At 38.3% G+C, this 12,448-nt stretch overlaps 1 protein-coding gene across 1 annotated transcript in view; it reads right to left on the bottom strand.

Annotated features, from left to right (window-relative positions):
* Positions 1-390: 390 nt before the first annotated feature.
* ptgfrnb (prostaglandin F2 receptor inhibitor b) overlaps positions 391-12,448 on the bottom strand; it is a 51,133-nt gene continuing 39,075 nt past the window's right edge. The window contains exons 8-9 of the mRNA XM_056258628.1: positions 3,922-4,227; positions 391-2,378 (exon numbers count right to left, since the gene is read on the bottom strand). Coding sequence (XP_056114603.1) covers positions 2,215-2,378; positions 3,922-4,227 — 470 coding nt within the window. The 3' untranslated portion in view covers positions 391-2,214. The remainder of the gene's footprint in view (positions 2,379-3,921; positions 4,228-12,448) is intronic.

Raw genomic sequence — 12,448 nt, 5'->3', positions numbered from 1 at the left:
AGTAGAGCCATTGCATTGAAATATGAGGTTACATTGTAAATGTAAAGTAATTGCAGTCGCATTGCATATAATGTTTTTGTCTGTCTTTTTTTTCCTTCCACTGTTTCTTTGAAACGAGACTCTGAACTGCAAAGGCCGCCTCTGCGCTTGTAAACACGGGCTGTGTGAGAATGTGTGTAGGACTTCTATCTTTTCATTTGGGTGATTGGGAACATTAACATCACTGATTAACCTCCTGGCTGATCATCAAACGCTCATTCTGACATCAGTGCCTGTTTAGAGGACATGAACTTACACTACAGAGAAACTTTGAGGCTAGCTTTACAAAGGTTGTTACAGACAAACTAAGTTTGCTCTGATGGAGTATGTAGTTAGTTACTAGGGTGTTACTATGCAGTCGCTATGGTGTTCTGGGTGGTTGCTATGGTGCTCAGAGTGTTGTACAGTTGATAGGGTGTTTATATGAAGTTTTTATGGTGTTCTAGGTGGTTGCTATGATGCTCAGAATGTTGTGGAGTTGCTAGGGCATTCCTATGCAGTTGCTATGGTGTTCAGGGCAGTTGTTATGGTGCTTAAAGTGGTTTATTGGCTTGTTCTTGGTCTTTGCTACAGTAAATTGTTTTGGTAGTTGCTAGGGCGTTTCTATGCAGTTGTCATGGTGTTCTAGTTGGTTGCTATGATGCTCAAAGTCTTGTAGAGTTGCTAGGGCGAGTCAAAGTGTCAAAGAGTCAAAGTGGTTTTTTGGCTTGTTCTGGGTCTTTGCTACAGTAGATTGTTTAGGTAGTTGCTAGGGCGTTTCCATATAGTTGTTATGGTGTTGTAGTTGGTTGCTATGATGCTCAGTGTTTTGTAGAATTGCTAGGGCACTTTTATGCAGTTGCTACATTGTTCAAAGTGATTTCTAAGCTGTTTCTAGGATGTTCTTGATCTTTGCTGCAGTAGAATGTTGTAAGTAGTTGCTAGGGTGTATCTAAGCAGTTGCTATGGTGTTCAAAGTGGTTTCCAGACTGTTGCTAGGATGCTCTTAGTGTTTTTTTTAGTGTTGTAGGTAGTTGCTAGGGTGTTTCTATGCAGTTGCTAGGATGCTCTTGGTGTTTTTTTAGTGTTGTAGGTAGTTGCTAGGGTGTTTCTATGCAGTAGCTAGGATGCTCTTGGTGTTTGCTAGAATGCTGTAGTTGCTAGGGCATTTCTTTACAGTTGCTGTAGTGTTCTGTGTGGTTGCTACGATTGTTAAAGTGGTTTACAGGCTGTTGCTAGGATGCTATTAGTGCTTACTAGAGTGCTGTAGGTAGTTGCTAGGGCGTTTCTATGCAGTTGTCGTGGTGTTTTCTAGGCTGTTGCTAGGTAGCATTTTTTTTAGTGTTCACTGCAAAGTTGCTAATCAGTTCCTTAGGTGTTACTAAACAGTTGCTAAGGTATTCTAGATGGTTGCTAGAGTGTTGCTAGCTAGCTAGCTTGACAGATGGGTTGTATTGTCACTGGAAACAGGCGAAAGGGTATATTTTAACATTGTGAATTCATCCTGTATCTAAAAAAATACTACCTTTTCAATAAATCTAATTCTTTCAGGTCTTAAAATGTAGTGTGACCGCCCCTATGGCATTACAGTTAACCAGTTGATAATGTTTGGCTAGTTAGAGGGATGGGTTGGTCAGAACTGGTCAACTCTGGATGGGTTGGTAAACAAAACTGAATGATGCACACAGTACGACAATGAACAACGTCACAGAATCACAGATAAAACATCGTCTTTCCCATTGTGACATGGGTTCGGCTCTTCCCACGTCTTGCAGAAGGAGAGTAGCACCATATTCAGAAGAATCATGGTATAAACTAGTATCTTTAAACCCTGATCTGGAAGCAAACAGTCTCTTTGGAGCTTGATGTAGTGTAATATAATCCTTCAATTTGTCAAAATCTGCTTGGATCTTGGCAGGTATCTCCTCAAGAGTGTAAAAAAGTCTTCTTTAACACTTCTTGTTTCAATGCAGACTGTTGATAAATCCAACAAAAGTGTTCCCGGCTGATATAAGAATGTGTTTAGTGCAATATTTGAGTAATTCGCCCTGGTCGTCGACTCTGATTCAGTAGTTATTTCCTCTGAGAATGTAGTTGCTCCTTCCAGGCGGTGCATAATGTGACGGGATGTGTCCCAGCGTTTATCAGTTGTCACCACGCCGTCCAGGACGGAAGAGGACAACTGTACTGTCTTTGTCAATCCATCTCCAGCTCCATGAGTTTGTTGCGAGAGCGTGGAGTAGCTGTAGCTGTTTTACAGCAGCAGTGAGCGCAGACCAGGCCCAGGACCAGAGAGAAGACACCCACAGTTACTGACGCACAGATCCCATACAGCAAAGGCAGCTTCATCGAGTCCCACACTGAATATATGCACACGGACACAAACAAGTTAGTGTGCATTCTAGTGCTGTCAAACGATTAAAATATTTGATCGCGATTAATCGCATTAATGTCATGGTTAACTCGCAATTAATCGCACATTTTTATCTATTCTAAATGTCTCTTGATTTATTTTTGTCCCATTCTTTTTTCTAATTTTAATGCTCTTATCAACACGGAAAAGTGGACCGGCTTGCTTTGTGCAAATGTTTTTTTTATTGAAAACAACATTGTCAAATACTGTGTTCAATTTCACACTAACATTCTCACTTGGAGCAAATAATCTCTCACACAATGTAACACTGTCCATCAATAAAAGGGTGAAAGAAATACTGACGAGGTCCTGATATTGACGAGGGGGCGGAGAATTCGCATCAGCTGTGTGTGTGTGTGTGTGTGTGTGTGTGTGCTTGGCCATCAAGTGGTATTTCAGACTGGACGTGCTGCGATGATGATAGCTCAGTTCACAACGACAAAACACCCAGATCACTTTGGTCTCGTCACTGGAACCATTTGGCAACTTTTTAAGAGTAAACTTTCCATTCAGAATCTTATTGGCATCCATTTCGGCGTCTCGCGCTCGTCATCCACTCAAAACGTAACGTTAACCAACTATTTGGCCGGCTCGCAAGCCCAAACAAGTGTGTGCGGCGTGCCTGTTGTTTTGTTTCCGGTCTAGCTAGACCCGCTTGCGCTTTCAAAACGTCCTCGCGCGGCGCAAGCCATTGAAATGAATAGGTTTCATAGCGCAGTGCCGCGCATGCCGCGGCAAAAGCATGTGAAAAAAACGACAAAGTTTGCTAGGCCAAAAAGACCGTTAATCGCACGATAAAAAAATGAACGCCGTTAAAATTGGTTTGCGTTAACGCCGTTAATAACACGTTTAACTGACACCCCTAGTGCATTCATAAAGAATAATGATAAAAAAACAAGACGAATTAGTTATGATTTAAACAGCTTTAGAGCCAAACTCAAGTTTTAAAATAATTTATAATAATTTAAATTTTTACATGCATGCATTCATAAAGAAACTTTTGCATGCACATTAAGAATGTCATAAAAACAAGATATCATAACTTTGATAGGTGTGATGTTTTCATAAGCATGAGACAAAAGTCATATGGACTAAAGTTAAGGGTTTTATGGTGTTTCGGGGCCTTTTTGGCGCTTGAGAGATTCACTATGAATTGTTGTACGGAAAAGAGCTGTGTGACCAGTTTCATATTTTTCTCCTAGGTTTTTTAAAGACTTCCTGAAGACTAAAAGGATGACAATTAAACTTTTTTTCTGGACAGTTCCTCTACCAAGCAAATGCACAAGCTGTTTTAATATTACACATGCATGCTGCAACATGCATACGTTTCGGATGAATGTAATATTGCCATGGGAGTGAGTGTCAGATGCTGGCAGCCTCCCATTAGGGTATAAAAACCTGTTAAACTTGCATGACTTTGTCTGAGTGTTACATTAGCAATTCTGTGCATGTCTCTGTTACTCATCTTAGAATTTGTTCAGTCCACTTACATGCGAACTTCACGTTGAGGAACACTCTCTGTGAGGAGACGTCCGGCGCTTTGCTCCAGATCTCGGTGGCGGGCGAGCGGATCCAGGGTGTGACGGTGCAGTGATAGTCTCCGGCGTCACTGTCCTGTGTGCTGTGGACGTTCATGGCGAATCTTCTGTGTCCCAGGCGCTCCAGGCTGCAGTCGCTGCTGTCGTTGCGAGGGGATTTGCGCACGACGCCCCAGCGGTCCATACTGGCTAACAGGGTCTGGCTGCTGGAACCCCTCAGACGACCCAGGAACCACTTCATCTCGTACACTACATCATCTGATGGGGAAGAAATCACAGAATTATCATTAATACGCACTGCAAAATAAAGCCGTAAGCTATGCGAGGGCGTTTTACCACGGTTAAAGGAAGTTAAGCTCAATCAATGGCATTTGGTGATTGGTGAGTTAAGTTAAAAATGTATTTCCTCCTTTCCCTCTTTTGTTCAAAATCAGATCAAATCTGGATGACAGTGGAGGATATACAATGGAAGTGAATGGTGCCAATCTGCAAACGTTAAGCCAGAAGACGTAAATAAGATTTGGATGTAAACAATATGAGAGTTAACAAAATTTTAGAGTGACAACATTGCTTACTAAGTTTTATCCAATTTTAAAACAATATTGCCATGACAACAGAATGCTTTAAACCCTAAATTGACTGTAAAAAATATGTAATTAAATTTGGGTAAATAAATGCATTTTAAAAAATGTGCGTAAATAAATGCATGAAAACATACAGCACATGCATACATAAAGCAGCTTAACTTGAGTTAAACCTGGAATATACTTTTAAGAGGTGTTCATCTTCTGCTCAGTGTGCAGAGAGTAGTGAACACTGCTTAGGGACCTTGTGAATTTAGTTACAAAGCAACATCAAATTAAAAATTGTGGCATGTGTTTTTTTCCTCTCAATATAATATAATAACCTTGAGTCATAAGAAGATATTAAGTTTCTAATCTACCTTGCTGTGGAGCATAAAAAGCAGAGAAAAAAAATGCCTCTAGATTCAAAAATACTACCAACGAGGAGATATTTTTAGGACTGTCTCCAAGATCTCCTAAAACCCTTTCCTTTGAGATGCATTTATTTAAGGATCTTCCACCACATTTTTTAGCCTAGCTTATTACTATGGAGGTCGTGCCAAGATCTCATCAAATTGCAAATCTTTCGGCTTCATTTCTTGCAAAAGTCTTTTCCCCTCACTAACACATACTGGTTCAAAGAACACAAGATCAATTAGAAGATGTGGCATGTCCTATAAAAATAAAAATAAAATAACGCTTTCCATCTCCCGTCACTGGAATGGCAACGAAATGCACATCTATGCACAGATGTGGCTGGCGCTGTTGAGAGACGACGACTATAAAGCCGTGATGGTCTTAAACTAGCAATTAGACTGACTGTATGACGGCCCACTGCTGTCAAACCCACGCACTGACTCAAAGACCTTTACAGCGGCCCCCTCTCCAGTCTTACACAGATGAGGAAGACAAAGTGGGGAAGAGGAGGGGAAAAACAGAGAAAATGAGAGAAAGATAAAAAAGGACCAAAGCATTACAGGACCTTAACCTAGAAGACAATGTTATCGCTCTCTATAGCTCAGGAAACTTGAATGTAATTTTACAATGCATTTGCTATGATAACAGAATGCTGTAAACCCTAAAACTACTATAAAAATGATAATTTAAACAGCTTTACAACTATTATGCACAAGTTTTCCTAGAATAATTCATATAAATGCACTACTAGATAATTGCACAAATAATCAAATGGATAAATAAAATACCCAAATTAATATATAAATGCATAAATAAAAATAAATATATCCATAAATAAATGCATGAATAAACAATTAAAATGCAAAAATAAATGCATGCATAAATAAATAAGTGCATGAGTGAGTGAATGACTGAGTGAGTGATTAAATGACTGAGTGAGTAAATTACTGAGTGAGTGAGTAAATGACTGAGTGAGTAAATGACTGAGTGAGTGAGTGAGTGATTGAGTGAGTAAATGACTGAGTGAGTAAGTGAGTGAGTGAGTGAGTAAATGACTGAGTGAGTGAGTGAGTAAATTACTGAGTGAGTGAGTGAGTAAATGACTGAGTGAGTGAGTGAGTAAATTACTGAGTGAGTAAGTGAGTGAGTAAATGACTGAGTGAGTGAGTGAGTAAATTACTGAGTGAGTGAGTGAGTAAGTGAGTGAGTGAGTGAGTGAGTAAATGACTGAGTGAGTGAGTGAGTGCGTGAGTGAGTAAATGACTGAGTGAGTGAGTGAGTGAGTAAATTACTGAGTGAGTGAGTGAGTGAGTAAGTGAGTGAGTGAGTGAGTGATTGAGTGAGTAAATGACTGAGTGAGTGAGTAAGTGAGTGAGTGAGTGAGTGAGTGATTGAGTGAGTAAATGACTGAGTGAGTGAGTGAGTAAATGACTGAGTGAGTGAGTAAATTACTGAGTGAGTAAGTGAGTGAGTGAGTGAGTGAGTAAATGACTGAGTGAGTGAGTGAGTAAATTACTGAGTGAGTAAGTGAGTGAGTAAATGACTGAGTGAGTGAGTAAATTACTGAGTGAGTGAGTGAGTAAATGACTGAGTGAGTGAGTGAGTGAGTGAGTAAATTACTGAGTGAGTGAGTGAGTGAGTGAGTAAATTACTGAGTGAGTGAGTGAGTGAGTAAATTACTGAGTGAGTGAGTGAGTGAGTGAGTGAGTGAGTGAGTGAGTGAGTGAGTGAGTGAGTGAGTGAGAAGAAGGATGACGAGGTACAGACTGAGGCCCCATCCACACTACTGCGTTTTAGTTTAGAAACGGATAATTAAAATGAATACGATCTCCGTCCACACCAGCGTTTTAGCTGCGTATTAGAATTGATCTCCGTCCACATTAAAACGACTGAAAATCCGGATCACGTGACCATTCACCAACACTGGGCATGTGCGTGCCGGTGTAAACACAACTTCATTGATAAAATTATCCCACCATGCTCTGGGTTAACCCCAAACCGACGCTCCATGTACGGTCAACGCCGCCGCTGCACATGGGAAATGTCACAGATCGCTCGAATAATAGCTTGACTCCGGCGCATGTAGGCAGTTATAGCGTTGTAAAATGCAGAATTTACTTGTACAACAGCTGCTAGCAAAGATATACGCCATGACTGATGACACCCAATCATAGAGCCGAGCGTGAGCCTCTACTACGTCATCGTTTCTAAACTTCTCCGTTTTGGGTCTCCATTTTTGCCGTTTTAGTGTGGACGGGAGGTGCAAACGTAGCAAAAGGTCTCCGTTTTTAAACGAAAACGCAGTAGTGTGGACGGGGCCTGAGCAATCACACTCTGACTGTAGAGACGGGCCGACACAGACAGAACTGGCGGCCCAGAGAGAGACGCGTCTGCCCGTACTGTGAGCAAGGAGAAGTGGAGACCGAGCAACACTTCCTCATCAGCTGCCCCAACTATGAGGACATTAGAGGGACTTTTTATACAAAATTTGAAATACTTTGCCCTAACTTCATACAATTAAACAACAAAACACAATTTCAACATCTATTAGGTGAAAAAAGAGATTGTATCCTACTAGCAGCCAGATACATTGATGCTTGTCACAAAAAGAGAGAGTCCACGACTAATCAGTGATGCGCCCACTCACACACACACACAACACGAAAACACTAACACTGAATTCTAAATTCTTCACAGAATTTTTTAATGTTCATAAACTGTTCTATTTTATTTTATTTATTTATTTACTTTACACTGTTAATTTGTACAATTAATTTAATTTGTACATTTAGATGTTATAATATTTTACTATTTTGATGTCTTTCTAATTATTCTATGTATTCCGAGCTTTGGCAATATTGTATGATGTACAGTCATGCCAATAAAGCAATTTTGAATTGAATTGAATTGACTGAGTGAGTAAGTGAGCAAATTACTGACTGACTGACTGAGTGAGTGAGTGAGTGAGTAAATTACTGACTGACTGACTGAGTGAGTGAGTGAGTGAGTAAATTACTGACTGACTGACTGAGTGAGTGAGTAAATTACTGACTGACTGACTGAGTGAGTGAGTGAGTGAGTGAGTGAGTGAGTGAGTGAGTAAATTTCTGACTGAGGGAGTGAGTAAGTGAGTGAGCAAATTACTGACTGACTGACTGACTGAGTGAGTGAGTAAATTACTGACTGAGGGAGTGAGTAAATGACTGTCTGAGTGAGTGAGTAAGTGAGTGAGTAAATCACTGACTGACTGAGTGAGTAAATTACTGACGGAGTAAGTGAGTGAGTGAGTATATGACTGACTGACTGACTGAGTGAATGAGTGAGTAAATTACTAACTGAGTGAGTGAGTAAATTACTGACTGACTGAGTGAGTGAGTGAGTAAGTGAGTGAGTAAATTACTGAGTGAGTGAGTGAGTAAGTGAGTGAGTAAATGACTGACTGACTGAGTGAGTGAGTGAGTAAATGACTGAGTGAATGAGTGAGTGAGTGAGTAAATGACTGACTGAGTGAGTGAGTGAGTAAATGACTGAGTGAATGAGTGAGTGAGTGAACGACAGTGTAATTGAGTGTGTGACTCAACTGACTGAGTGAGTGAGTAAATGACAGACTGAGTGAGTGAGTGAGTGAGTAAATGTCTGAGTGAGTGAGTGAGTGAGTAAATTACTGACTGACTGACTGAGTGAGTGAGTGAGTGAGTAAATTACTGACTGACTGAGTGAGTGAGTGAGTAAATGTCTGAGTGAGTGAGTAAAATTACTGACTGACTGAGTGAGTGAGTGAGTGAGTGAGTAAATTACTGACTGACTGAGTGAGTGAGTGAGTAAATGTCTGAGTGAGTGAGTAAGTGAGTGAGTAAATTACTGACTGACTGAGTGAGTGAGTGAGTGAGTAAATTACTGACTGACTGAGTGAGTGAGTGAGTAAATGTCTGAGTGAGTGAGTGAGTGAGTGAGTAAATTACTGACTGACTGAGTGAGTGAGTAAATGTCTGAGTGAGTGAGTAAGTGAGTGAGTAAATTACTGACTGACTGAGTGAGTGAGTGAGTAAATTACTGACTGACTGAGTGAGTGAGTGAGTGAGTGAGTGAGTGAGTGAGTGAGTGAGTAAATGACAGACTGAGTGAGAGTGAGTGAGTAAATGACAGACTGAGTGAGTGAGTGAGTAAATGTCTGAGTGAGTGAGAAAGTGAGTGAGTGAGTGAGTGAGTGAGTAAATGACAGACTGAGTAATTGAGTGAGTAAATGACTGAGTGAGTGAGTGATATGGATATCCCAGTTATGCTTCTTTTAAGAATCAACTTGATCTCAGATGTTTCTCCTGAATTATATCTTTAGAAAAATAAAACCAGACATAAATTAGTCAATAACTGATAAATTAAGAAGATGTAATGTGAGCACATTGTTGAGGACGAGATGCATGTGAGATTACTGGAGTCTTTTGTTCAGGAGAAACATCTGAAACAACTTGAGTTATTCCCATTGGTGATTTTTTTTTAATCCTGTGATGAATATATAAAGATGTACAGAGAACAAAAGTGCACTGACCTGGAGTGCAATAGATTTGAGTCATATTCGATATCCTGCTAATTACAGTTATTCTGTGGATTCGTCAGAGGATTGTGGGTAATGCGGTTAATTATAAGCTCATGTTTGACCAGGCTGCTATTGTGCTACGAGAAATCCTTGGACGCCAAACCGTCTCATTTATACAGATGACTGTTTGCGAGTGATGTGAATGTTAAAATGAAAAAACATCTTGTTGCTATGTAATTTCACCCTCCTGCGATGTATATCTGTGTATTTAATCACCGGTTTTACCGTCTAGCAGGTGAAAATCATAAATGCGACAGGGTTTTGTTCGAGTATGAGCACTGGCACCAGTGATGCTCGCCTTAGCAAACACATTTTTGAGGACCGAATCGGTGGATGATCAACTCTTCCAGTAATAGCAAGGTTTAATCTTCATGACGTATCGAGTCGTTTGAGATAGCGAGACGCTCTCAAGCAGAAATGCTACGATCTCCATCCCGTGTCTATCCTGAACTAATGTGTTTGGAACTTGACTCAGAATAATGAGGAAAGGGTCAGCGGTTGGAGCGCAGTTGATAGAGTTTGTGGGAAAGGAGCGGACGAGATCACAGCAAGGCATTGTGGGATATGAGCTGACGAACACACGCACACATCTGGCCTGAGGGACTTATGAATAGCGAAAAGCCATTCAATTTAATGTGCTCAACCCAAATGATTTGCACAGGGGTCACAGATTTTTGTGAATCCTCTAAATGCACATGACAGACCTCTGAATGTTAAGGCCTATTCAAACACATTTTCGCTGAGACAAAAGTCTAAAGTTAACATATAATGAATAATGTTCATTATTCTGTTTGTCTTGTAATCTTTATGAAATTAGATACTTTTTTTGATTTGTAGATCGTTTCTAATTTTCTTTCACTGAAAAATTCACTAACAAGTAAGATATACTGTAAATAAAATTAAAATTAAATGTAAAATTTAAAAAGCAAAATATTAAATTAATTAAGAATAAATACAAATATTAAAAACAAAATATGAAGTGTAGAAAATATGTTAATATATATATATATATATATATTAGGGCTGTCAAATGATTAATCGTGATTAATCACATCCAAAATAAAAGGTTTTTTTACATAATATATGTGGGTGCACTGTGTATAATTATTTTATATATATAATTACACACACATGCTTGTATATATTTAAGAAATATTTTCATGTATATACTGTATATAGATTAATATATAATTTATATTATATATAAATATAAATATTTTACATTTAAATAATATTTATTTCTTAAATATACATGCATGTGTGTGTATTTATATATATACAAAATAATTATACACAGTGCACCCACATATATTATGTAAAAAAACCTTTTATTTTGGATGTGATTAATCGTGATTAATCATTTGACAGCCCTAATATATATATATATATAACAATTGAGTAAAAAAATGAAAAAAGGTGACTGAAAAATAAATAAATGCTGAATTTTTTCCAAATTACTTTTTTACTTTAATAGTTAAATCCTGATCAACAAATGAAATATCTTAAAATCTTAAAAACTAAAAATAATGAAATATTTTTTTCTATTAAATAAAACTGTTATATCTTTGACAATGAGTAACAATGTAACTGAAAAATAAATACACTTTCATAATCCTTTTCTTATTTAAAATCTGATGAACAGATAAAAAAAATTAAAAACAAAACACACATGCTAAAAATATATCAATTTATGATAAAAAAAATATCACTGAGAAGTAAATACGGAATTTCATAATTAGTTTAAAAATTATAATTGTTTCTTAATATTTAAAACCTGATGATCCTGTTCACCAGCATGATCTGAGATCCTACAAAGAGCATCTTGAGCTTCAATGGAAGCGGGAAAATCTGACCGACTGTGCAGATTGATAGTAGATATTCAATGTGGTCTCAGACATTTGAACCCACGGGATATCATAAGCATGTGTGGAGGAAGAAGCAAAGGCACGTCACGCTGATAGAGACACAGACGGAGGACTAGAACCTGCTCTTTTCTGGGACAGCGGCAAAGATGGTTATGAAGAGCCACCGCCGAGGGGAAGTACATGCTGTTCATCCCCTGAGATTACAGTGTTACTGATGCGCAAGACTTTGGCCTTAGGAGAAAATAAAGCAGCAGAGAATGAGAGCTAATAGAGGAATGATAGATTACAACGAGTTAAAGCATTCTTACAGATAAAATAACACGGCAGAATGTGTCTCCAGGAAAACAGTCGTTCGGATTTCAGCTGCCACACTTTGATCTCAACGTGACATGATAATACTGTTATATACACACACACATACTCATAACACAACACACACAGGCTCATAAACACACGCGCATAGGAAAGAAAACTCATAAAAGACAGAGAGATCTCATTTGGTCCTTGTGAGTGTTGTTATTAGCTAAAATTAAAACCATTAAAAATTGTTTTCATTAACTGAAATAAAGAGGGGAAAAAAACAATTATAGGTATTCAATGAAAAACTTAAAACTTAAACATAATTGAAAATTAGAACTGTCGCCTTGGCAACAAGTAGAAATACTTAAATGACAAAAAACTGAAATAAATCTAAATACATTTTTAAAAACAAATACAAAAACTTATAAGAATTACAAAAACTAAAACTGAAAATATAAAATTAAAAGCTAACTATAAGTAAATACTATAATATTGTACAAATAAATCTGAAATAAGATTAAAAGACATTAATGAAATTAAATAAAGTGCTCACGGGACTTTATGTGCATAAAGTGTGTATATTAAGTTTAGGATGTGTGCGCTCAGAAAACCACGTATCAGAAGTTTAGACGCATGCAGATATAAACTTTCATGATGATGAAACTGTACTGTCATGTGAGCGCAAAACAGATGATAATCAAAAACAAACATGTTTTGTTTGTTGTTGCCGGAGTGTCATG

The sequence above is a fragment of the Rhinichthys klamathensis genome, unplaced genomic scaffold (genome assembly GCF_029890125.1).
Source record: "Rhinichthys klamathensis goyatoka isolate OS25496 unplaced genomic scaffold, OSU_Roscu_1.1 h1tg000157l_1, whole genome shotgun sequence".
Taxonomy (NCBI): domain Eukaryota; kingdom Metazoa; phylum Chordata; class Actinopteri; order Cypriniformes; family Leuciscidae; genus Rhinichthys; species Rhinichthys klamathensis.
The sequence above is the reverse complement of the archived record's forward strand: the minus strand, read 5'-3'. Positions and strand labels throughout refer to the sequence as shown.